The sequence below is a fragment of the Passer domesticus genome, chromosome 3 (assembly GCF_036417665.1).
Source record: "Passer domesticus isolate bPasDom1 chromosome 3, bPasDom1.hap1, whole genome shotgun sequence".
NCBI classification, from domain to species: domain Eukaryota; kingdom Metazoa; phylum Chordata; class Aves; order Passeriformes; family Passeridae; genus Passer; species Passer domesticus.
The window spans coordinates 49321020-49347456 of record NC_087476.1 but is presented as its reverse complement, the minus strand read 5'-3'; the positions used below and the strand labels follow the sequence as shown (position 1 = coordinate 49347456).

At 37.6% G+C, this 26437-nt stretch overlaps 1 protein-coding gene across 2 annotated transcripts; it reads left to right on the top strand.

The window, feature by feature from the left end:
• Nucleotides 1-492: 492 nt before the first annotated feature.
• Nucleotides 493-23771, top strand: GOPC (golgi associated PDZ and coiled-coil motif containing). Of its 2 annotated transcripts, XM_064413002.1 has the most exons (9): nucleotides 493-904; nucleotides 13297-13461; nucleotides 15695-15718; nucleotides 19016-19191; nucleotides 19463-19628; nucleotides 20888-20983; nucleotides 21737-21901; nucleotides 22594-22774; nucleotides 23297-23771. In XM_064413002.1, exons 1-9 carry the CDS (start codon nucleotides 629-631, stop codon nucleotides 23413-23415), a joined length of 1368 nt encoding a protein of 455 aa, XP_064269072.1. In that variant the 5' UTR covers nucleotides 493-628; the 3' UTR covers nucleotides 23416-23771. The 2 variants fall into 2 exon arrangements, with proteins under 2 accessions (XP_064269072.1, XP_064269073.1); XM_064413003.1 differs by lacking the exon at nucleotides 15695-15718.
• The last annotated feature ends 2666 nt before the right edge of the window (nucleotides 23772-26437 follow it).

Genomic DNA, 26437 nt, shown 5'->3' with positions numbered 1-26437 from the left:
CTTCCCGTTGGGCACTTCTATGCACAGATTCCTCTGTAACTGTACTTCTATTTACATTTATTCATCCTTTCCTTGATGTATTTACGCCGTAAATTTACGTTGTTCAGGGCAAAGTCCGCATGCTTTTTCTTTACTATGTGCATATGGTACTATGGTACATAGTATTCTTTATACTGTGTACCAACGTAGCCTAGCTCTGTATGGGCTATATACCAACATAAACTGGCCATAATTACAATAACATGCTTGAGGACGCTCCCAGTGCTCAGGACGGGGACTCGGGAAGGACACAGGGGGGACACAGGGGACACACACGGGGGGGACACAGCGGGGACACGGGGACAATCCCGACCCGCTCGGCCGGGACGAGCCTCCCTCCCCTCACACGCGGCTCGCGCCGGCCCGCAGCGCCCCCTGCCGGCGCGGGCGGGGCGCTCGGTGGCTCGGCGCTCGGCCGGCGCTGCCTGCCACACCAGCAGGCGGCCCCGCGGCCGCCGCGCACGCGCGTGCCCGCGCTCCTTGCGTGGCTGCCCCGGGAGCGGCGCCGGGAGCGGGGCCGGGGCGCGTCCTGCGGGAGCGGGAGCGGGAGCGGTGCGGGCCGTGCGCTGCGAGGGGAAGGGGCGGCAGCATGTCGGCGGCGGGCGGCGGTCCCTGCGGCCCGGGCGCGGCCGGCCCGGCCTCGGCGGCGGCGGGCGGCGGCGTGTCCATGTTCCGCTGGCTGGAGGTGCTGGAGAAGGAGTTCGACAAGGCGTTCGTGGACGTGGACCTGCTGCTGGGCGAGATCGACCCCGACCAGGCCGACATCACCTACGAGGGGCGGCAGAAGATGACGAGCCTGAGCTCGTGCTTCGCCCAGCTGTGCCACAAGGCTCAGACCGTGTCCCAGATCAACCACAAGCTGGAGGTGAGGCGCTGCCGGGGCCGCGTCCCCCGGCGTGCCGCGCTGGCCGGGCCCTGCCCCGGGGGCAGCCGGAGCTGCTCCTTCCCGCTCCTTCCCTGCCCCAGGCAGCTGAGGAAGGTTCACCAGGCCCCGCGTTCTGGGGTTCGGGCCTGGCCGCGGCCATCCTCCCTCTGGGTTTGATAATTCCAGCTCCGGCATGGAGCCTAAGGAGTTCGGTGTGATGTTGAGAGCAGGAATCTCGGGCAGCAGATGCTGCTGGCTGGTCTTCTCTGCAGTGAGTCAGGACGAGAGCACAGAAGCTTAAGCTGCGCCAGGGGAGGATTAGGTTGGACATTAGCAAGAAGTTCTTCACAGAAAGGCTGGTGGGACATTGAAATGTGCTCTCGAGGGTGGTGATGGAGTCACCGTCCCTGGAGGTGTTAAAGGAGAGTTTTAGTCTGGTTACCGTGGTGGTGTTTGGTCACAGGTTGGGCTTGATGATCCCAGAGTTCTTTTCCAGCCTAATTTATTCCTGCATTCTGTGAATTTGGAAAAAGCTTGTAAAAGAAGGGTCAAAGGCAAGATCGAGGTGCTTAAACCTTAGAGTCAGTAGTCAAAATGAGGACATTGTTCCTCCTTACTAGTAAAGGAAACAGAAAAGTGGATTTGGGATGGCCTTTGACAGATCCTCTTGTTCCTTCACACATCAAAGCAGATCAAATAGCTCTCTGCCAAGCCTAGTAACTGAAAATAATAGCAGGGGTTGCACATTCTGTGAGGAGAATAATAACTGGCTTTGCTGTTGGAAGGTTTTCTTCATGCCTGATACAGAGTTTCAGTCAGGCTGGGAGAAAATAAGCCAGAGCCAAGTTATCTGGTCCTGATGCTGCTGAGAGGCAGGGCTGCAGCTCCTTTGGCCTGTGAAAGAACTGGAGTGCTCTGGGAGGAGATTCTGGAGAACTGCATGGTTATGTTATATCTGTCCAACCCAGGTGTCTTTGGTTTAGTAGGTATTATTTGTGGTGTGCTCAGCAGGTGTGAATGTGAGCTGCCCTCTTGTCTTTTAATTACAATGAGAGGGCTTTTGATGTTTCTTCCTCAGTGACCTTTTTCCTGGACTAAAGCCTTCCATTTTCTTCATTGTCTCTTGTAGGCCATGCTTTTTAGACTTCTATTGCTTGTTCTTTTAACTTGTGAGGGTATAGCAGTAAGAGGGGAAATTCTGAGACACCGTGAAAATATGGGCTTTTTAAGAGCTTCAATAGACAGAATTCCCTTCTTTCAGTCCTTTGTGTTACACTTATTATAATAAAAGAATCTTAGAGTCTTCAGGCAGTAACCTGCTCTCGTGAAGGTGTGTCTTTCAGTAGGAAGTAAGTTGATTTTCTTTGGTTTTAATCGGGTTTCTTCCTGGTATGAAGACATTGTAATGCAAAATAACTTCACAGAGGAGCAGGATTTTTCAGAGTAGACCAAAGATCTCGTTAAACTAAGAATTTTTTTCATCTCATTCTTTATTTCACCAGAAACTGTAGTGATGTTTATGTTGATATACTGTCTTACATGTTTCAATATTGGGGTGAGATACATGTATATGTTTACACACACATATACAGTACCAACCTATAAAGTGGGCTTCATGAAGTTATAGGCGTAGTAAAATGAGATTTGTGAGTTTATGGTAGACAGAGTTTATTGCATTTGCACAGGCATGGGGGTTGTTGTGTGCAGGCCTGTAAACCAAGTGAGTTTTCAGGTTATTGTAAGAGAGTGGATTTCTTTGAAAGGTTGTTTCCAGCTTAAATATTTTGAAAGTTCAGATCCTGAAAGGTTTTTTGTATCTAATTAAAATCATCAGGAGCACCTGAAGAACTGAAGATCTGTGCCTGAAATCTCGTAAGAGTTGTAGAGCAATGGAGTCCAGTTAGCAGTTGTTAATAATTAGCATTGTTTTTGTGTATGCTTGAGGTAATTGTCTGATAAAAATGGTACTGATAATCTAGAGTGAGTGCTTTGGCAGTGAATAAAAAGTGTTACTTTGTAAAGTATTTTTATTACTCTGAGTAGTATTGGGCCTCACACATAAAGAGGAGTTTTTATCTTTCAAATTGCCCTTTAGAAGACTTTAGGATTGCCTTGAAGGTTGTTAATTTTAGGACCTCATGTTTATTGGAATCATAAACTTGAAATGAAAGCTGCCATTTAAAATGTCCAAAAGATGGAGCTGCTCTTTTGAAAATGAGTGTCTTGTCTTTTTACGTGCACAGATTTCTAGTCAGGAGCCCCAGTGACCAATATGAAGACTACAGTTACATATTTTGAAAGAAATCATTAACATCAGTCCTGGTATTTAGGATGTGATTGGTGGTTTTACTTTTTTATAATGTGAGTTTCTGTGCTTCACATAACTTTTAAGATTGCAAGCATTTCTTAATAACTCACCATCATAACTTCATATTGTTTGCACATTTTAATACAAAGCTTTTGTTGCAGTCACAAAAATGTCCTCTGTTATAGTTTACTTAGATAGACTTATTAAGCCAATAAATTAGATCCATCTTGAGAAATACAAGAATACTACAAATAAATCCTTTATTTGGATTAAAATAACACTTGGACTGAATCTAAGTTTGTCTAAGTTTACTCCTGCAGCTGCATTTGACTGGACTTGTCTTACTGAATAAGTGATGTTATTTCATAAAGGAAAACAACAAAAAGTTATGAATATCATTCTGTTGTTTGTGGATGCCATTTCCTTGATTGAAATTGTTGAGTCTTATTATAACATTGCAGGCAAGAATAAAGAAATGCATGCAGTTCAGACTTTGGTTTATCCACTTTATCAGCTTGATACCCATGCTCTGACTGGTACAATCACTTTTAAGAGACACAGCTTGAGCTCTGGTGGATAGAAGATCCTGCTGTAGGTTTTCCTAAAAAATTGTTGCCATCTTGCTGTGTATCTACTGCTAGAGAGAGGAGTCTAGGTAAAATATTATATGAAGGATGTTTCTGGATAGTGAAAGAAGTGTTCCAGGAAGACAGTAGTTTCCCAAGAGGCAGCTATATGTTGGCAGTTCTGGGCCAGGTTATTTTTAGAAGGAGCCTGAAGGTATTTCAGATGCACAGGGGATGTGTGCAAATAAATTTAATTGTGCTTAGGATGGTGAAAATTTATAAGTCTACTACTGTGCTAATAATATTTTCAGTCTTAAATTAAACTAATGGTATGTGGGGGGCAGGATTTGTTTTCATAAATTTCCTGCTGGTCACAGTAGGACAGAGTTGAATTAAGTAGCTTGTCAAAGAGGAGAAAAAAAAGGTGTTTGGAAATACCAGCCACTGTCTTTTCTGAGATCAGCCTCATTTAATTGTGAACAAATGGAGAAGTGTATCTTGTTAGTAGGATAGCAAGGATCTGGGTCTTTCAGAACTGGTGACAGACACTTTGAAGGAGATTTTTTGTGATTCTCTGTTGGAAAGCCATACAAATCAGCAAATGCATGCTGGTGGTCAGTATGTGAGATTTTAGAAAATGTTTAACTGAGAAGCAGCTCATAGGGTTTTTTTTCCTGTTTAACTGTCACTTGACTATGACATTGTCTAAATGTCCATTTCAAAAAATAAAAGTTCTGTGTATCTGCAGTTTTGTAGGAACAAAAGAAGTAGGTCAATGTGCCAGTGAAAACTGAGCTTGATTTTAACTCTGGCACTCCAACTGCCAATCTGATTCTGCAATTTTAAATGAACAAGCTAGAAAGGAATGTTTGGTGGAGCACACCCTGTATCTTGGCAGATGTATTGAGCCTGTGTATGTGCTAAAGCTGAGGAAACCATGTATGTCTTAAGAAGTTAAATGTAGGTTTGTGTCCGTGATTAAGTTGGATCAGCATGTTTAGAGGAACATGGCTCTATAAGCTGAATTCTTCTGTAAGTGACTTGTAACCTATTCAGTTAAAGCACATCTAGAATGATGTGGGTAATATGAAGATGTATATGTAAAAAACCTCAACTGCAAACTGGAAAAGCTAAATGTAGGTGGCTTTATGTGTATGGTGACTTTCCATAAGCATGGAAGTCCGTCTTACGGGACACACTGCAGAGGTACAGTCTTGCTCTGTTGTTTGGCACTACTTTAATCAAGGTACACCATACACCTTCTTAGGAAGGTCTGTCTGGATTTTTTTTTTTTTGCCTCTCTCCTTTATTTTGTAGTGAGAAATGCGCTTGTTGAAGACCAAGATATTTTTTTGTCCATATGAGGTGTTTATATACATACATGCAGAATATTTGCAACAGCTTATTTACTTTTTTCAAATGTCGTTAATATTTCCAGTAGTTACTGAGGTATTATTTTATTAATTGGGCTTTTTTAATACTTTTTCTCTTTTGGATTAGAAATCTGTTAGTACTACATAGAGTATGTTTCTTTTAAAATAGCACTGGAGTGAGATTTGGTCCAGCTAATTTGATATCCTTAAATTTGAGCATTTTTTGTATATTCAGGAAATATAGATTTACATGCATTTTTCCAGTCAGCTTATATACTAAGTGTTCATTAGTGTGATACATATAACTTCTATCAGAGTCATTATGCCCTTCCTAATTACAGTTATGCCTATACTTAATTAATATTTTCCTGTATCAAAAGCCTATGTACTTCTGTACAAATTTAACTCGCCTAATTAATTTTCAGTCTGTACGTGGTAAAGTGTTTTCCTTTTCTGTCTCATTTGTTGTGAGTTACCAAAGAGAAAGTGAGAGGAGACCAGTATATTAGTTTATATTTCTTACGTTTTTACTGATTTACTTTGCATAGGTAGTATGGGTTTCAAAATCAGTCACAGGTGTAAAAATGTAGGTGAATGTATCCATTTATGTAAATGGAAACCAAATTTTTAAGATGCTTTATTTAAGATGGGGTATTATTATTTGTCCTTTGATTGTTGGGAGGAAAAGTGTACAGATAATTACATGTCCAGAATGGTCTTCAGCAGAGAAGATAAAAAAGTAGGAGTGTTGCTTTACATCCTTTTAATTTGCTGACCCTGAATGTTTTGTCAGGACTACAGTAAAACCTGAGAAATTCAGCAACTCATTTGTCTTATGTCCTTTATCTTCTGTATGGGACATAATAAAAGTGGATTAAATTAATGTATGATTCATTTGTGTCTTCAGTATCATACACTGCATTTTTACCAGGACTACTTACATAGTTGCACTACTATTTATTACCATTGTTTATTTAGGGAGTAATTAGTCATAAATTTTGTTGTTCAAGTTCTTATTAGCCACATGATAAAGACTGTTTTGTTAAATTTAGCATTAGCTAAAAATTGAAGTCACAAAGGTCCTTTTTGGGGTCACAACAATAATGAAATAAGGGCTTTTAATATAATCTAATAATATTTAATCTTTTAAAAATATAATCTAATAATCTGTCAGTACAGCCTTTCCCAATAATATCTTGAAACATTTTCATCTTTGACAAGTGGTAAGTAAGCACTGTGGTGAAACTGGGGGAGGGTTATCATAAAAAACATGGTTTCCAAGTGTATCATCTATTCAGAAACTCATTTTGTGCAGTGCTGTCACACTGTTTAGCTTTGCAGGGAGCACCATGAGATTAAGCAGGGCTCTGCTCTGTTCCATGCATTTCATTCAAAGCAGTCCATTAAACTTAATGGGGTTGTGTGACAAATTGCAGCAAATGCTGCTCAGTAGGCAGGAAGAATTGAATAGTCAAGACTGAGGATGAGTAGACTGTTCTTGTCTTTTGGAGAGCTGTAGGCAAAGTGGTGAAGTGATACTGATGAGATCATGAAGACAATCCTTTCCTCAAGGAACTAGAGAAATGTAATAATTAAGAGCTCTGGCTGCTTCACATCAAGGGGCTGATGCAAGGGGACCCCATGGAAACGTGGCAGTGTGTGGGCTGTGCAGGCCAGGCTCTGTTGCATATCTGGTGTCTGGGTGTGCATCTGCAGGCTTTAGGAGCTGCAGCTGTCATGTTCTGAAAAACTTCTCTGTCCTGCACTTGTGTAATGTTATGGGAACAGTAAGGAATAGTGATTTCATTGTTTGTAAAGCATAATTATGAGATTTTTTTTTTACCTGTATTTGCCTTTAAATGACATTTCTGTTTTTAAAAAAAATGCCTCCAGAATGAAATGATAAGCAAATATGCTAGCATCATATCTTGACATTTATACTGCTTTTTTGTGCATATGCTGGGACAGGAGCCACAGAGTAATTGCAGCACTGCAGTGCGCTCTGTTGTGTTTCATGATCCTGGGTCCTGCAGCCTTTAAATCAGAAGGTTAACAGTCCTGATCAGGAGTGAAATGTTGGAATACATAAATGCATATGTTGGTAAACTTTGAGTCTTACATAAGGACATGCTGCTGAGGAAATAAAGCACCTTATAAACTTGATTTATCTGTGAATTTTGGTTTGATCCCATAGCAAGATACATAAGGACCTGTCCTTTTAAAGTAGCTATTAAATATATATATATATGTACACCAGAGGTGTTTTATTAGTAACAGAATCAATGGAGCTTGGAAATATTGTGATTTGTGGGTCATGGAGGTGTTGAGCACTTTTTCAAGTCACTAAGACCTTCTGATTCAGGCAGTTCTTGTTCTCTTGCATGATATAGGAGTTTCCACATCACAGCATCCTTTCCTTTGCCTTTTCATCCCTACATTTTTTGGTTAGTTGGCTGGACACGAGACAGCAGCTCAGTCTTTAGCTCAGAACTGCACGTGTGCTGCCTGTGCATTAGGCTGTTGGCTTCTGTCTCCGTAAGGATTAAACAAATAAATTAGCTAAAGATTTCTTCCCGCTTCTCACTCTGAAAGGGCACTAATCTGTCACTCTTTCCTACTAGCAGCTGTTTAGTGTAAAAGTTGTATGTTGTAGGAACTTCAATCATACACACCTTTACCCCTTTAATAGATTCATTTGTATTTTGAAAATTAATCCAGCTCAAATCAACAGGGAAGAAGGATGAACTAGGGAGAAACGGGGACATACAGATAAAAAGATGGCTCTAGATGGCCTTATTTAGGTAACTAAAAAATTCTGAATGAACTTCTAGCTCCTGGCAATCAGAGATTATATGGTGGGAAAAAATCTTTAGAAACTAGACAGTTCTCAGACGTTTATACGTTTAGAAGGCTTGGCATAAGAATGGGTAAGGTGCATGCTAAAGGCCTGAAATGAAACAAAAACTAAAGGCATTTGATGAGTTCTTGGCTTATGATTTCTGGTCACTTGAGGCTGTTAATGGATCCTTTTGTATGTGCCTAGCTTCCCTTTGCTGAAAAATCTGTGAGTTTTTTATTATGTTTGAATTATGTCTAGACTTTTTTTTTTTGAGCTAGAAATTCATATACCAAGAAGTGCATTCATTACACTTTGAGTTGATTGAGGTCTTCGTCTCATTTTTATTTGCTGTGGTGAATAATGGCACTGTCTTGCCCTAGTACTGTGCGGGCTGTGACCCAGCTTGGCTTCACTTTGGGCAATGTGTAAGTCATAGATATCTTTTGTATCTATTTGCTCAAATGCAAATCTTGTCCATATTGCAGAAGTTACTGCAATGAAAGGTCAGAAAATGAAAAAGCTTTCCCCAAAGCTAAACCTGTTGTTGTTACTTTATCTAATGATGCCATCTCTCAGTCTGCCCCTCACCACCCTGCAGCTGCTTTCCCTCTCAGTGGTGGAGGTTGTTTCCTGTCACTGCGGTGTGTAAGCCACCATCATCCCACTTTGTGAAGTTTTCTGTGTGTTTCCCCTCACGCTTTAGATCTTCAGAGGCTGCAATGTTGGCATCTTCTAGTGCCTCATTCAAGCAGTGATGCTTCTGAGCAGTCATATGTAACTTGTGGTTTTAGCATCTGTCTGCTTCCTGTTGTATACTTCTATACAAAAATACCCAGCTATATCTGTACTTCTCTGTTACATTTATTCATCCCTTCCTTGATTTCTTTACATTGTAAGCTGCTCAGGGCAAGATCTATGTTCTTGTTTTTTACAATGTATAAACTTAGTACAAGATCTTAGAGTATGTCTCTGAGATCTAATAAAAATAAATTATTTTTGGTTAGTTATTCTAAGTATTCTGTTAGAATAACTAATGGTCGCTTTTCTGTGAAAAATGTACCGATGCAAGTTCAGACCATCGTATGAAAAATATTATATAAATTGATTGGAAGAGAGTTAAATACTAATATTTTGTTCTAAGACTCCTGATGCAAAACACTAGTTAAGATTTCAGGAACTCTATGACTCTAAATGCAACCCCAGAATTTAAGATGACATTTATTTTATTGCCAGCTTAAAATACATAGTGAGTGTAAGATAATGTAACAAACTAAATTTTTTCATAATTTGTAACTGCTTGAACAGGAAATAAGAACCGTTCATTAAATATAGGGCAATGTATGGGCTCTTTAGAGATTTTTTATTATTTTAAAAGTTTTGACATGTTCTGTGGAAGAAATATTAATTGCTTAATGCCATGATTTCTTTTATCTCCTATGGGAATAAAAAGAGTAGTTTATAAATTCTTGAGTTATTTCAGTTGAAATTGGCATTTAATTTTCATAGCTGTAAGACCTTTGAGAAATACAAACCACCTGGTAAATGACAAAATATGTCCCAAAATTGCCTAAATGTTTTGTTAGCCTTTTTTAACTATTTTTCTGGTATCATCTGGATGTTAGATTGTGTGGAAGATAAATGCTGAATTTTGCTATTTGATTAATTTCACCATGATTTACTTGAATTGTAGACTTTTATTTAGAATTTAGAAGTAGCCTGTGGTGATAATCTGAAGCAGTAGATTCATGTCCTGTCTGCTTGATTCGTGTAGGTGAAGGTTTTCATGATTAAATCCTGCTGCCATGAGCACAGTCTGCTGGTGCTGTTTGCTGTGCATTGGCTGGAGCAGACACAGAGGAGGAGCAGAGAGAAGCTGAGGTCTAACCTTGCAGTGTGGTGCTTGCTGATGAGTGGTAATTGCTGATCTGCACAGTTGTGCTCTGCCCAGAAGGATTCCTTTTTTGGCTGAATCAGCAAGTTACAGTTAAGAGGAGGTTATGAAGGCAACACGTTACCTTCTCTTCAACCTCTGCCCCTCATTGTTCCCTGTTCAAAGTTTCTGTTCTGGTTTTCTTGTTTGGTGGCTCTTCCTGAACTCACCTAACCATGAAGCTCAATTTGTTTGGCTGGGTGTTTGTAACTTCTGCCCCCAGCTGACTTCTCTGCAAATTCTAGGGTAGTTGCAGGTGACCACCAGAATACATGGCATCTCTCTTTGACAGTCTTGTTGGACAGTGCATCCAAATTAAAGGATTAGTACAACTAATGCTTGTGCAGCATTAGTTTATCCTTGTGTTTATCCTATTATGTTTATAGAAATATAAATATAGTATTATCTGCAGAGCCCTTGCCTCATGCAGTGAATGGTGCTCTGGGAAGGAATGGCTTTACTGATAGTCCTTGTTTGTGCTCATGATTTCATCTGATGTCTCTGCCCCATCCCCGGCTTTTACTGAGTAGCTTCAAAAATTGGAGATAGAGAGGTTGAATTTCCAACAGTCTTTTCATATGTTTTCTTTATAACTGAGGGAATTTGGTGCTAGTAAGAGTAATATAAAGGAAAATTAAGTGAGCTGACCGAGCTGAGAATGGCAGGACTTCTGTGAGGTAATGTAAAGGTTTGTCAACCTTCATAGAAGTAAATCACAGGATATGAAAGTAGCTTGTCAGGTTTGCATTTTGATGTGACTCTTGTGCCTGCATCGGTTCCTGGGGATAGATTTATGACTTTTCATAATGTGTAAACAACTTAATTCCATTATATATGCTCTTATCATTTCTCATTTTGCTTTTTTTTTTTTTTGTGCTCTGTATTTATTCAGGCCTTACAGTAACTGGAGGGAAGGGACAAGAAAGATGGGAGAGAGACTTTTTACAAGAGCATGTAGTGACAGAGCGAGGGGGAGTGGTTTCAAACTAAGAGTACATTTAGATTAGATAATAGGGAAAAATTCTTTGTTGTGAGGGTGGTGATGCACTGGAACAGGTTGTCTGGAGTGCCCCATTCCTGGAAGTGTTCAAGACCAGGTTGGATGGAGCTCTGAGCAACCTGGTCTAGTGCAAGGTGTTCCTGTCCATAGCAGGGGGGTTGGAACCAAGTCTTTAAGGTCCCTCTCAACCCAGACCATTCTATGATTCTGTGATTAAAACAGCAGGATATGAATTTGAATGTCAGGTTGTATGCAGAGTACTGTTTTTAATTTTTATTACACGTTTGACAGTCTTTTTTGATACGTTAGGGGCTTCATTCACCCAACAAAGCTGGTGGCCATCATTCTTGCTGCTTTGTTACTTGCACAGGGAAATAAATTTGGGGTTTTTTTCCCCACCAGAACTCCAATTGCCATTATTTATTAGGTGAGGCTGGACAATATTAAATTGGTCTAATTTAGCTGTTCTGCTACTTTGCCATTCTGCAGGTCTTTTGAATTAGAGTAGATGAGAGAGCATGTGTGTATTAAAAAAACAATAAAAGTCAGCATGTCAGCTGTTAGAGAGGAGTAGGTCAGTAGTGGTCTTATTTTTTTTAAGTAGGCTTAATATATGCAGTATGTAATAATAACAAAATATTGTTATTATGTGAAATTGTGACTGGGTCAAACTGTGCCTTCATTATTAAGGTCTTTGGTATCTGCTCTGTATTGTATCATCAGCTTTTATGCTGCTGATATTTTCATTTGCTGTGTTAGTTCAGGTGTGTGTCTGCTTTTGTTAGAAGGTGGGTGAACCACAGCAGAGACTTTAACTGTGGCTGGTCACTGGGGACAGCAATGCAGCTTTGTAAGTAACTCATTTCTCTGAAATTATTTGGCTTTGTAGTATTCTAAATATCATCTTACTGTAAAAGGCAATTTCTGCTTTAGAGTTCTTGCAAGGGTTTGCAACTTTTTCAGTTTTGTTTTTTTTTTTTTTTTTTGCTATTCTGGCAGTTGGAAGATGAAAATGCATGCAGCTCCATTTTTTTTTGGCAAAAAGTAAGTGCTGGCCTGATGTGCTGAGGCTCTGCCTCAAGGAAGGTTGTTCTGTTGTGTTCAGTTCCAGAGATGTGGGACTAAAGAGCATAGCCAAGAGGCAGGAGGGGAGATTGTTCTTGGCAGCCACATGCTGGAGGTTGGCTTGGTCTGTCTCCATTGCACCCTGGGTGCTCTGAATCACCTCTGGAAGCGTCTCCTTATCTCTGAGTTACTCTGGAAGCTTGAGGAGGCTATCCATCGAAACTGTGTACCTGAAGTTAGACCCAGTAAATCCTCCCCTTTCATTTGATAGTCAAATCCTTCCTGCTTTTTTTTCATTAACAGATACAGACGTTTTATACCAAGTTGCCTTGCAACTTGAGTTTCAATGTTAATTTGAATGTTAGTATAATGTTGCTAAAATACCTAAAATACCCTGGTTTAATAATGAGAAGGCATTTTTTAAGAATTAGTCACTTTTTCATTTTGGTCTGTAGTTCCTAATCTTTTGGATGCAAAAATGTACTCTGGGAATTTACCTAAAAATCCCCTGAAATCATATTCTTTGGTTTTTTTGGCAAATAGTAGCTTTAAAGCTTATCTAAATGTAGTTTATCTTATAAAATGCTACTTGAACTTAGATAATAAGTAACTTTGTAAACATGTTAGTGTTTGTTCTTTCATTACAGATTTCTGCTTTGTAACATAAACCTTACATGAAAACTGTTTCTAAAATGTTTCAAAACCACTTTTTTCAAGAGTTAATAACTATTTCTTGTTTTCTGCATATGCATTTTAGGGGCATTTCATCACTTCTGGTTTATCCAACTAATTTGCTATTTCAGTTAGATTCTGAAATTTTTTTTTCAGTTGAAAATAGACCAGCTGTAGATAGGATTATTTGACTTCAGCATTGGATAAATAATTGTGATTTTACTTTGGGCAATTTTTTTTTCAGTAAGATTTGATCATTTTACAATTTAAAATTGTGTTTACATTGCTACGGGTGTAAATCGTACATAGGTTTAATGCTATTGCCTTGTTTTGGAGTGAACACCAGCATCACATGCCTTTGTCTGCATGAAGCAAAGCTCAGCTGTTGTTACTCTTGGCAATATGGTCATTTGATGCTGGTTCTGTAGCTGCATGAATTTTGAGGCAAGCTGGGGAGAAAGTCCTGCAAATGATCCAGTGTTAAAGCTGGGCTACAGAGGAAGGAGTGACAGCAGGTATCCTTAACCTGTATTCCACCAGGTGCAGCATCCCTGTACCAGCAAATGCCATTATGTGTCACAGTTCTGTGACCCCATTTAATCCTTGCTCTCATTACTGTGATGGATTGTATCTTCACAGGCACAGCTGGTTGATCTGAAGTCTGAGCTGACAGAAACACAGGCAGAGAAAGCAGTATTGGAAAAGGAAGTGCACGATCAGCTTTTGCAGCTCCACGCTGTTCAGCTTCAGCTACATGCCAAGACTGGTCAGAATGTTGACTCTGGGGCTATTAAGGCAAAACTGGTGAGTATGGCAACTTGAATGTGGGATTATATTACTCTTCTTCCTCTCCTGGCTAAAGTTCTTCCTTGGAAGGTGTGAATAAGCTGATTACAAATTCTCGTGTTAAAAATATAAACTTTTTTGCTTTTAAGTAACATTTGTAGTCGGTTGTTAGCAACCATTAAAAATAAGATTAATAATGTCAAAATAAAGAGTAAGGACTCAAGAAGGTTTTTTTAAATAATCCATTTTTAGTGGTTTCTGAAAGTAAAAAAAAGAAAATGTTTTTATGACTTATTAAGCTTTTCTCAAGACTGAAATTGCAGAAGATAATAGAAGAATTAGATAGAAGCACTCAGTAGACTGCATGTTTTTTTTTCAAACTCAGACCTTTACAAAGCCCACCAAAAGTTAACAATTAATCTGTGCAGTTAGTTGGCATTGACTGATAGCCTGAGCATAGACTGCCTTGTTACTAGTCGCTCTAGGCTGTAATACTATGATTTTGTAAATTAAAAAATACAGTAGAGTAGTGTTGTATACCTCTGGTTTCTAACTATTGGTGTGAATCAAAGTCTATGTTTGGTTGCAAATACCTACTCCCAACACACTTGGAATATTAGATTATTCTCTTCTGCTATTTTGTCCTGTTAATTAACATACAATAAAACACAGTAGTAGACTATAGGTTTTAAAGGATGCCTAGGCTAATCACTGAATAACAGAGTAACCCAAATTCTTTGTGTTTCAGATTCAAAAGCTGTAATTGATTAGAGCTGTCTTCATAGGGCTATATAGTTGTATATGCAGTATAAGAGCAACATTTTCTGGATTGTCCACACATAACTTCTTCTCTACTAAATTATGGCTGCAGTATGGTGAAGTTTATTTAGAGCTGTAAATAATTCTTGTGGCTTTTAAATAAGCATTAGTTAAATATCATCAGCATTTTGTAAGTGTTAGACTACAGGTTTATATGTAGAAAATTTTTCAAGTTAACACATCACTGTGAGTGGTTTTGGTCCCCAGATTTTCTTAGTTTAACTTAGCTGCTGACTCACACACAGACTAGTACTTTTAAGTATTTTGTTTCTCGTTACCTTGTTATAAATGATTTCTAAAGATATGTTAAATTTCCATGCCATTGACAGCAGTCTTCTTCCCACAGGTGACAATAAATAGATTTTACATACATTGGTTCAGTTTTATCTGTGTTGAAATTGAACTTTATTAACAGCATAGACTGATGTTCTCTGTTTAATTTCCTTTAGTTTTTCTTTTTTATAAACATGAGGACTAGTGCTTTGAGTTTATTTTACTTTGTCTTTAGGGAAGTCATAGCTTTAATGGATAGAAGCTCAACTTTAAATTCTTCTAGATAAAGAAAGCTATCAAAGTTTGCGAAGCTAGAACAAGCAAAACTGAGACCGCTTAAATGACAATAAAAAGGGACCTCTGATGTTTGGGTAAATTAAACTGTTGTGCTGACCTTCTGGCAGTCAGAAGATCTCTGAGGGCAAAGAGAACTTTGTCAACACAATGTGCAATGGGGAAATAAAGCTCAATTAATTGACTTCCTGCTTTCTTGAGGGACAGACACTCTTATTTTGTATGTAGATTCTTTAGACTCTTAGCATAAATGTATAGCCTGTAATCTGTAGAACTGCACACAGTGGTGAACTAGCACATTTTAAAATGTTTAGATTGCTAAGCAATTGATAATTGTGTAGTTTAGACCAAGTCCGTTTTTAGGAGTGGGGAATCTTAGTGCAATCATAATAACTCTGTGAGAGTATGAACTTGCCTGGTTGAATTTCTTCTTGTGTGTTTTTGTACTTGATGCCTTTACTGATACTTCTGCCTGTCCTTTGTGTCCCTCTTGTAAGTCATATTAAGTTCTTTCTGAAAGGAAAAAATCTATTACCTGTATAATGTTATATTACAGAATGGATTTTCTGTGATTCTTTTATGTGTATTGCATTATTTTGCTGTTTATAGAGATTCTTGGTATTTTAGGAGGTGTTGTTTTCAATGCTACACTAAAGTTAAGTTCTTAGTAAGATTTTTAATAAATTTCACTACAAAATACCAAAATTGTTGCTAAGTAGCAGTGTGTTTGTTCTTTATACCATCTGATGAAACATACAGTCTGCTGGTGAAGTCCTTTTGGACTAAGTAATTTATGTTGTAGCATTTTCTTGAAGTTCCTATTGCCTGTTTCTCTAATTATGGAACTCTTTTCTTCTGTCTTAAGTCTGTCCTGTCTGTGGATGAAATGGTAAGTATGCTGATTGCCTTTTTTTTTGTGTTTAAGCAGTGCTTTTGTTTTGTGCAACAACTTATATATATGTTGGCCTCAGAAACTGGCAAAACAGATCTGGCTTGTTCCTTTGTCCCAACAGTTGGCAAGATATTGTGTAAAGAATTTCCTTTGCATTTTAATTTTTCTTTTCTAGATGTGGTACCCTCTTTCCTAATTCTGTATGTATTCTGTTTATTATTGCTACAGCTGGTTTGGGGTGATATCTGGCAACTTGACATTCTGAAAGATTGTTCTGGCAGTATCTCAAAAACTGTTAAGGTGTTATACAATTGCTAAAGCATAAACACTGTACACATCTATGAGTGTAATGTGAAGTATTCTGCATGTTGTATTTTAAAAAATCATGTCAACTTCTCCTTTTTCCCCTTATTTTTGTCATGGGCATGATTTAATATGGTTTACTGGCTGATTTAACAGCCAAAAGCATATGAACTCATAATACATAGATATAAATAAAAAATGAAGCAGACTTGACTTTTATCTTTTCACAGTGATAGACTTTTCTACTTCTATTATGTTACATGCTTCGATATCATTACTCAGTATTTGGTTTTTTGAAAAGCCACAGAATAGCTGGTAACTGTAAGCTTTAGTCTTCAACCTTGCTGTAATTTTTTTTTAATATTATCAGCAGAAAATACATTTTCTGTTTTCACAACCTGTGTCATACTATGAACACTAGAAAGCATGAAACTATTTTGTAACTTAACTTTCTTGATTTCTTTAAAGAAATCAGTTTTTGAGACTGATCAAATCTTTTGACAGTCATTCAAAACAGGACATGCTCTTTCAGGACATAGTCAGAAATTCTGTATTGCAAACCTTGTAATATTTTTTTTTTTTATTTCATGTGGTGATCAGTTGGAGACAGTCCATAGAAGATTGGGGTTTCTGGGTGTAATTTTCACCTCTGTCACAAAAGAGTAGTCACAATAGTGGAGAAAATAGGAAGAGAACACTTCTATGGAATTGCATTTCCCTTGTATTTTTGTATTTTAGGTGTAACATTTAAAATGCATGAATAAAAGTGATTCTATGTAGAAGTGTAGCATGTGGCTTCCTGTTTAATTTAAATGACAAACCAAATTCAGAGAAAATCAATGGAGAATGTGAGTCTGCATGAAGGTGTTTAAGCTGGCTACTTTATATAAATACTGTAAAATGTGCTGCTTGAAATTCGCTGGTGTAATCAAGAATCTTTGGTCACTTCAGCAGTTCACTTTTCTGAGGGAGGTTGGAATATGCCTATCTTAAATTCTAGTCTTTGTATTTCTATATTTGTCAAATAATAGGTGTTCTAAAAGTGGACAAACAGGGAGCCTATACTACTGTTTAGGTCACCTTAATGCAATATTGACAACAGGAACAGAGCTAACAGGAACACTGTATTTGTATACAGACTTCATAGCTACTGTAAAACAGATGTTAAGTCTGAACTGTGACCCTTCTTATTCCTCAGGTGTGTGGGAGAGACAGCACAGCATGGTGGCACTCTTGAATTCTTGTAATGAAAATAGCCCAAGACCAAAATAGTAGTAGAAAGGACTGGTATAATCTTAGAAACTCCTGTTTTGAAATGTAGATTAGTCAGAATTCTTGGCTTAGGTGTGATCCTGCAGCTCAGAAAGAGATTTGCTGCAGAGTCATTCACACAGGACAACCCCAACCCAAAGGCTAGAGACCAGAAGTGGCTTTGTGTGGCATGTTTTCCAACATGCCTATGGAGCCAAACTTGATCTGCAGGTGGGTCATCATGGGAATTGCAGGAAGTGAAATGCCAGTCATTTCAAGCTATCTTTGAGCTGCTTCTCCTGAGCACTGTGCTGGGCAGTTCGTGACCAACATGTACATAGGTGTGTACTCTGTTCTTCTAAACTAATTAAAGTATTTAACAGATGAGGGAGGCAGTAGAGTCTATCAAATTCAGAGGTGACTTTCTGGCAAAGTCAGTAAATGCTTCCATGTATCTGTTGTGAAAATAATTCCATTTGGAAGGACCAACTTTGTGTAGTTTCTCAAATGTGGTGATATTGACCATATTAATGGTTTTATATCCAGGCTTGGAATAGTGAATAGCATATGCACAATTTGATAACAGATTTGTCTTGCCAGTTCTGTAAAATTTTATATGTGTCCTGTTTCTTCTTTAGTAGCACTTCCTGGTTTTATTTTTTTAACAATGTAATTGGTACAGGTACAGAGAATGGGGTTTTTTGGGTACTCCAGGTGTCTTCAGAAATGCATTATGGTGAACTTGGTTTTTATTGCTGTTTCAGTTGACAGCTGGTTTTGAAAGGAAACAGTATTAGACCCTGTGTCTTTACTGTTTTCCTGGTTTGTGGTGGGGATTTTCTCCCACTTTGTAGAAGGCGTGCAGAGTAACATATAAAAGACACAAGTTATCAAGCACATTCTCCTTAAAGTAGATTTTGTAGATTAGCAATCTTAATTCCTTTTGCACCAGTATACTGGGTATTAGAAAAGGTAATGACTATGCAATTTGTGTACATTTGGGATGGAGCAGTGTGGGACTAATTTATATTTCCATAATTCATTTTTCAGGGGGTGAAGCGCAGGTCAATATCTTGCTTAAAGTGTGGTTTTAATGTGGGTTTTGTTTTTGTTTTGTTTGGTTGTCATTTGGGGTTTCTTTTAAACAAAGCTATTTTACACTAATTTTCTTCTGGTTTTGTCAGGGTGGATGTCTTCATGTGTAGAATTCTTGGCTTTATTTATGTGGTCTTCAGACTCTAATCCGAAAATGTCTCTGACTGGACATTTCTTGGTTGTTTGCATGAAAATAATTGTCATTTTAAGGACATAAGGACTTATTTTTTCCATGTCATCATCATCATAAGAATAGTTAAAGAATTTAGTTAAATTGAAATATTTAGTAGCTTCATGGTTACTCTTTAATTTTGAAAATAGTATTGCTTAACTTTCTATCCCCTATTTGCAAGACAAAAAAATGTAAGGATGATATTCAGGCTATTTAAATTCTGCCACCTTTGTGTAGGATAGTGTGCAAACCACTAGCTGTAGTGCCAGAGTCCCTACTTTGTTTTTTGTTGTTTGTTTGTTTGTTTGTTTTACATTTCTTTTCCTGCATGCATGTCTTGTACACAGGAAAATAATTTCAGATTGTGTGTGTAGAAACAGTAAGTGTTCTTTTATTATTAACTTGGATAAAAGCTTTTTAATATTCTTTTCTTTTCTTTCCTTTTTTGGGGGGGTTTTTTTGTCATTGTAAAGGAGAGAGAACTTGAAGCTAACAAGAAGGAAAAAGTCAAAGAAGCTCAGCTGGAAGCTGAGGTGAAGTTGCTGAGGAAGGAGAATGAAGCCCTCCGCAGACACATAGCTGTGCTTCAGGCTGAGGTTTATGGAGCAAGATTGGCAGCCAAGTATTTAGATAAGGAGCTAGCTGGAAGGTATGTGAAGTCAATCTGTGTCCCCTAGCATAACATGTTTGTTGTTGTTTCCTTCCTTTGCATCCCGAGAGGCAGGTTCAAGGCTAAGACTAAGAAGGAAAGGCCTCATGTTTCCAGTTAATTAACAAAAGGAAGAGCAAAAATCCCCAGGGTTCTTGTGCCAGTTGCTGCATGATCACGTGCTGTAGCCCGATGAGGTGTACGAGTCCTACTGTGCATTGCTTTTCCTGTTGTAATGCAGCATTGTTGTACTCTCTTTGTCACTGTGTAGGGTCCAGCAGATTCAGTTACTGGGCCGGGATATGAAAGGACCTGCTCATGACAAGCTGTGGAACCAGCTGGAAGCAGAAATACACCTTCACCGCCACAAAACTGTCATTAGAGCTTGTCGAGGTCGGAACGATCTCAAACGACCAATGCAAGCACCACCAGGACATGTAAGTTGAAAAGATGAGCCATTCCTCCATGATTTCCAGACATGAGTTGCCTCTTCATCTTTGTGATTGTTTTCACTTCAGTGTTGTGGTTTTTTCAAATGTCACTTGTAAATATGTTGTCCTTTTGTATGTTGAAGGACAATTCCGTGCTGAATAGCATATCCCTCTAAATGACCATGGAAGATGATACAATTCCTTTGACTTACCTGGGAACACTCAGTCCTTTTGAAAACTGAGCCTCTGATATACATATATATATTTATATGTATAAATACCACTTTAAAGCAGAATTTTGTAACCTAGGTTTCAAAATGTGGATCTGACTTATTTACAAAAACCAAGAATAAAATTTTTAGCATTAGATTAAACTGAAATTTATTTTAATTTCTTTTCTTAAAAGGCCAGATAAATTGACACTCTGTAAAAAAAGAATTTGTGGGGTTTTTTGTTGTTTTTTTTTTCTTCCTAAATGTTCTTTTAAAAATAAAACCTTTAAACAGCATTTCACTATGAGTATCTTTGGTAAAACTCACCCAACAAGGCACATGTGCTGTTAATCACGCCAGTGTTCAGTACGGAAAACCAGACTTTCAGCAAAGTGCTTTGCTTTGAGCTATTCTAAATACCTCAGTTGGTCAGATGGGTCTTACTGCTTATCTTGCTAATTGCATATAAAACATTGATGGGCAAATACATGTATTTGTGATTTTAAAGGCATGCATAATGGCATCAGTGACTTAACAAAAGGAAAAAACAAATCTTGATTTATTTACTCTCTCTTTTAAGATTTGTGTTCAATGGCTTTTGGTGTGGTTTATTTTTATTGCAATAAAAATAAACTCAAGCAAGCAACCTCTTCCTTGGGAGTATATTACATCATCTTCTGTCATTTGGTTACTTTAAAGATGAGTTTACATCATGTAACATTTCAGCAGTGATCAGCACTTCTTCATGTGGTCCCTTAGTGTTTTTAATATGTGGTTGATTTCCTTCTTTTGAAGTTAAGTTCTCTGTTGTGCACTAATCAGCAGTGAAGTAATCTAAATAATTATTCTCATCAGGGGTGCATAATGAAGAATCTTTTGTTTTCATTCTCTTTTTGTAAAGGGGCACTGTAAGTTTGTCCTGCCTGGAGCTAGTTTAAAACTCTTGCTCATAACACTGCCTGTATATAATTATAAAAACCCAAAATGCTGGAATGCATCAGTTTTTTGTTCACACATTTATGTTTGTGCTGTGTTTGTTTTTTATCAAACCAGGATCCTGATGCCTTAAAGAAGAGTCAAGGTGTTGGTCCAATCAGAAAAGTTTTGCTAGTTAAAGAAGACCATGAAGGACTAGGAATTTCAATCACAGTAAATATTTGCATTTATTTTCTATGACATAGAAGCAGCAATTCAAGTTTGTATTCCTACTTCTGTAAGATGCATGGATCAGTTAAATGTGTGGTTAGAACAAATGAAAAAAGCACAAACCCATAACTATGGTCACAGATCTTCAAGACCCATTTTGATAGATTAGGAAATAGATAATTGCTACTTTATATTAAACTTAGGATTTTTATTTATGTGTAGGGTATAGACACTTTAGCAGATTAGCCAGGGGTAATTCCAGGTGTAAATATTTAGAAGAGCAGAGACAATCAGAGACCTGACTTCCAAGGCTTAGCTGTTGTGATTATAACTTTTTAAAAAATATCAGTATTGGCATCTCTCACCTAACAAAAGCGGTATAAACTTTTTACAACAAATTTGGAAAATTTTGACTATTAGACTTTTATTCTAAATACGAATACTGTTTCTTGCAAGTCAATATGGTGCCTGGTATGCTTTTTTTTAGTGAGGTTTTCTGCTTTTCATGAGTTTGTATATGATTTTATAGTTTTATTAATATTCAGAATTGTGTACACATTTGAAATTTTCCATTCTTCTGTGGGGAGAAGAATTAAGGGAGGCAGCTCACACATTCTTAAACATTCTTTGTTTGAAGAATGATTTCTAATTTTCTAAAATATAAGTTGAATTAAGCACTTTAGGAGCTACTATCAGAATGTCAATTTTATGTTAAAAGGCATCTCAGTTAATTAAAATTTTCCCTTTTTTTAATAGGGTGGGAAGGAGCATGGTGTTCCAATACTGATCTCTGAAATCCATCCTGGGCAGCCTGCTGATCGATGTGGAGGACTGCATGTTGGTGATGCTATTCTGGCAGTAAATGGAGTTAATCTGAGAGATGCCAAGCATAAAGAAGCTGTAACTATTCTTTCCCAACAGGTCAGTTTGGACCTGTTATCCATAGGCACATGTGTTCTGCCTGTTGAATTACCTTGAATTTTAATGTTTCCTCTTAAGTACAGTGTAATGCTAAACTACAGTGGTTCTTGAGACTCTATCACCTTACACTTAATCCTCTTAAGTTTTGCAATTTAAGGAGAGAAATGCTGGGTCAGTAGTGGTTCGGTTAAACATGTATTGGCTAATCATTATTCAGTAAGGCTGATGAAAATCAATTTATTACATTGCCCCACAGAAATAAATATTTATGGACATATGCTTGACTCTTATGACTGAACAGCTCCAGCCAAACAATGTTTCTCATATCCTTTGTGATCTAGAATCTTCTTCTTGATTTGCGTCCCATTTTCCGACAATTAACACGTGTGCCTAATTTATCAGAAAACTTCCTCTTTAGAAATCACTGTTTGAAATGTACTGGCATATAATAAATATGGGTAGTTTTGGTAAAGCTTAGCTATAGAGCTGTTTCTACTTTAGTCAGCAAAAACTTAACTCAGATACCTATCCAAAATATTCAACACAATTGAATCAGCGTCAACGGAATTGAATTTACCGAAATGTGTTTACAACAGTAAAATGTATTTTTTTTAGTAACTTAGCTCATCTTGCTAATCCTGCTGAGTAGCTGTGCAGTAGTGAGTAAATTTGTATTTTTGGCTACATTTTAGAGAGGTGAAATCGAATTTGAAGTGGTGTATGTTGCTCCAGAAGTTGATTCGGATGATGAAAATGTAGAATATGAGGATGAGAGTGGACACCGTTACCGTTTATATCTTGATGAATTGGAAGAAGGTGCAAATTCAAGTACTAATAGGAAAGATGCAAATGTGGATGTCAAACCCTCACAAGGTAAACCTTCTAAAATGTGTTATGTGCAGTTTAATTCTGAAGTCTCAATATGCAAACCAATTTGTGGAAAATACTTTTTTTATGTTCATTGTGAAATTAATCTGCTGTCAATTCAATTAACCTGCTAATAGACTATCAGTTCATCTGGTTGGTCCCTCACTGTTTGGCCTGGTTTACTTAGCTACAACTGAATTAACTAAATTAACTTATGAACTTTTTTCTTGGTCATCTTTTCCCAAAGGTTGAAATTCAAATTTATTCTTATCTTTTCCTACTTCTGACTAGGAGTTGTTAATTCCCCTTAACACTTCATGTTGGTGACTTCTTCAGATTCATTTTTTAAATTAGAAAATCAAAGAAACAGTTCCTATATTCCTGCCATGCTCTGTTCTGCTAAAAACCTATCAGCTTTAATTTTAGTAGTCATTTCAGGAAACATTGCAGCGTTTGAAACAAGGATCACTGATCTGTCCTTCCCAAGATTGCTTCTGTCCTTAAATAAATTTTCTTTTTAACTTGCAGTGTTTGATAAGAAGCCAAGTATTGATGGACATGAAAATGGAGACCTGGGAAATTCAGTTGAAGCTTCTTTAGAAGACACTGCATCCAAGTTAGCCCGTTCTGCTGAGTCATTATCCTAAAAACTATAAAAAAAAAAAAAAGACAGCAAAACCTGGACTGATCCCATCTTTGGGAGCAATTGATAATCAATATTGACTGCTTAAAGTTGCATATACTAGTATAGGTTGTAAAAGGATGATTAAATGTCAAAAGGAACTGTATTACTGTTGCCTGGAAAAAAGGCGGTTACCTCAGGGCTTCATTGTGAGCAATTCTAAATGTGGAAAACTGTCTTTTGCGTGACACACAGTAGTTATTGAACACACAGCATGTGAAATGAATTTCTTTTAATAATAAAAGAGTAGTCCCACCAAAGAGTGGGATTTTTAAAGTGGATAACCTCAGTACGTTCCACTTTTAATCTCATTGATGTCCCTAAGGAAGCAGAATAATGAGTGACAGGCCTAATTTTGACCCTCAGATGTTTTAAAGGGACAACTGATGTTCAGTTTGGTGTGAAACATTCTTTAACCCTAGACAGATGGGGGGGACACTTTTTCCATTGCATCCATGTGTTTTGTATTTAGGATTTTGAAGTGTAACTTTAAAAAACACTTTTTTTTTTTCTCAGACTAGTAAAGGTGAAAGCTTTTATTTGAGCAAAGACTATCAAAACCCATGTAAGCAGTGGAGTGCTTGCTAATCATGATTGTTCAACCCATGGTAATTTTATGAGTGAGGTTTTTGCATTTGTTGTTTTTATTTAAATTCACCACCATTTGTTCCATTTGAAACCTGCTCCAAAAGTAGTTAAACAGAGTAGTATGAGGTTTTAAAAGTGAAATTAGTTGAAAAATTACTCACAATTAATGTGAGCCCTTTGGTATTTTTTTCTGAGCATCATCAATTTGGCATTTGCTTTTGAATGGATATGGTTATTGCTAATGCAGAGTTGTTTGAATTGGTCATCGTTAGCTTGACCTTATGAAATGATGAATGCTTTTGATGGGTACTGAACATACTCATTTCACATTCAAATAATCCTTAAAGAAGTAGAATTTGAGTGCACAGTACTTTACAGGAGGTTCTCAGAGTCATATGGTGCCTGGCCCTATCTGTGTTATGTTATGGCAGTCCTATTAACCTATAATTGTCTTACTGTTGAAGCAAAATGTTACTCCCTTTGTGAGAGCAGTGTATCTTAAAATAGTTTTTTATTGGTGTGCATCTAAAGGCCCCTGGCGTGTCTGCAGGTGGGGAGGCTGAGGGTGGTGTCTCGAGCAGTTTCTCATGCTCGTTTGTAGCTCTCTTGCTGAAGTGCAGCACACTCCACAGACAAGCTCTACGTTGTCTTCGCACTTACTATTTCAGCATGCAGTGCCATCTTTCCTGTTCACTGCTCTGCAGGCTGTTGAACTGTAACATAAAATGGTTTTGTACATTGAAAGTGGAGCTAATGTGAAAAGATATCTTTGCAAGTGTTAACTGTGTAGGATATAAATGCATAAGTAAAAACCTCAAAGGCCTTTAGAGTAACATCAATTAATCTTATGTTCTAAGTTGTGATGTAGAACAGTTACCTTGTCTCTCCTAGGAGCACTATATATATTTATATGTTTATAGAAAAAGCCTAAAAATGTATATACTTTATTCAAAGATTTTGCTATTTATAAATCCCTTAACTTCGCTATTTACACAATCATTTTGTGTGTGTGTGTGTGCATGAGCTTCACTTATTCAGTGGAGTAACATTATTTGGTTCATTTTTTATACTAGTGTTTGTCATACAGCATACTGTTGAAGGTTTTAAAATAGTCAAGGCTGTACAGTTTTCACCGAACAGAAACTAGTATTTAAAAATAAAGCTGTGTGAAGAAGAAACAGGTCCCCAGGCATGTTTCTTTTTCTGAAGCTTCAGAAACTTGAGGACACATTGGCTGTGTGTTAGCAGATGAATCCACTGCCAGAACTTTTGCATCCAGATTTGTGTTTTTCCCACAGCTACTCAAGCAGAGTGCACTCTGAAATTGTCTGTGGCATGGAACACACAATGTCCTTTCTGTCAGGAAGAGACAGTTGTGGTCAACTGGTCTTTGAAAATCATTACTGTGTGGAATCTTCCTGCAGTTCTTAGAAATTAGACTTGTCCAGCTAGTCTTGTAACTTTTTAAAAAGACATTCAATTTTCCTGTACAGTTTCCCTTTATTTGAGGGAAAGATGAAATTTTTTATTTATTTTTTCTTCCTTACTTCATGGCGCACTGTATTTTCTGTTCAATGCATTTGATCAGTTTTAGCCTGAAGTGGAAGAATGTTTCTAGAATTACTTTCCTAACATTCCTCATCTGCCAGTTTCACGTGATGCTGTGCTCTCTTCTTCATCTGCTAGACCTTTTCTCTGCTCTTCTTTATTTTTATCTCTATATGAAATCAACAGAAGGAGCAATTGCTGAGAAAAATGACTGGGAGTAGACATATCAAGTAGCAGTAAATTATCACCAGATTTCCTTCCCAGCAGTTTTTATAATCTTTGTTCAGGAAGCTGTGGATGGGAGGATTTCACTCAGACACTACAGTCTGTCTCCACTTATGCTGTACTTGTTACCACCTGATTTAACATACTGGTTTATTTGTAATCGTACTGAAATGCTTAGAGGTTAATATTTAAACTGAGAAAAGTTTTGCAAGTTGAGATTTCCAGATTCAATGGACAAATGTGTGTTCTCCCCTTTGTCGGTAACTGGAAGACTCAGTCCTGCTGATTCCCACAGGCTTAATGAGTTAGACTTGGAAGAATTTCTGAGGAAAGTCAGTGTTCAGACTTAATTTTTATTTTTTAAAGTGTAAAACAGTTTACTTGCGTGTGTATATATATTTTTACTTAAAAAATAAAAATAATATTCTAAAGATAATTTTTCAATTTTTTTGGTATATAATTCCTTTCCTATTAAAATCTTCAGTAAGACAATTGTATTTTAAGCTAAAAGTGGACAGTGTTTGTTGGCATCTGGGACCAATGTTAATTAAAGGCATGTAAGATAAGGAAAGTGCTTTACGGCAATAAATTTAACTCTGATCAAAGGTTGTATGTATTATTTCCTT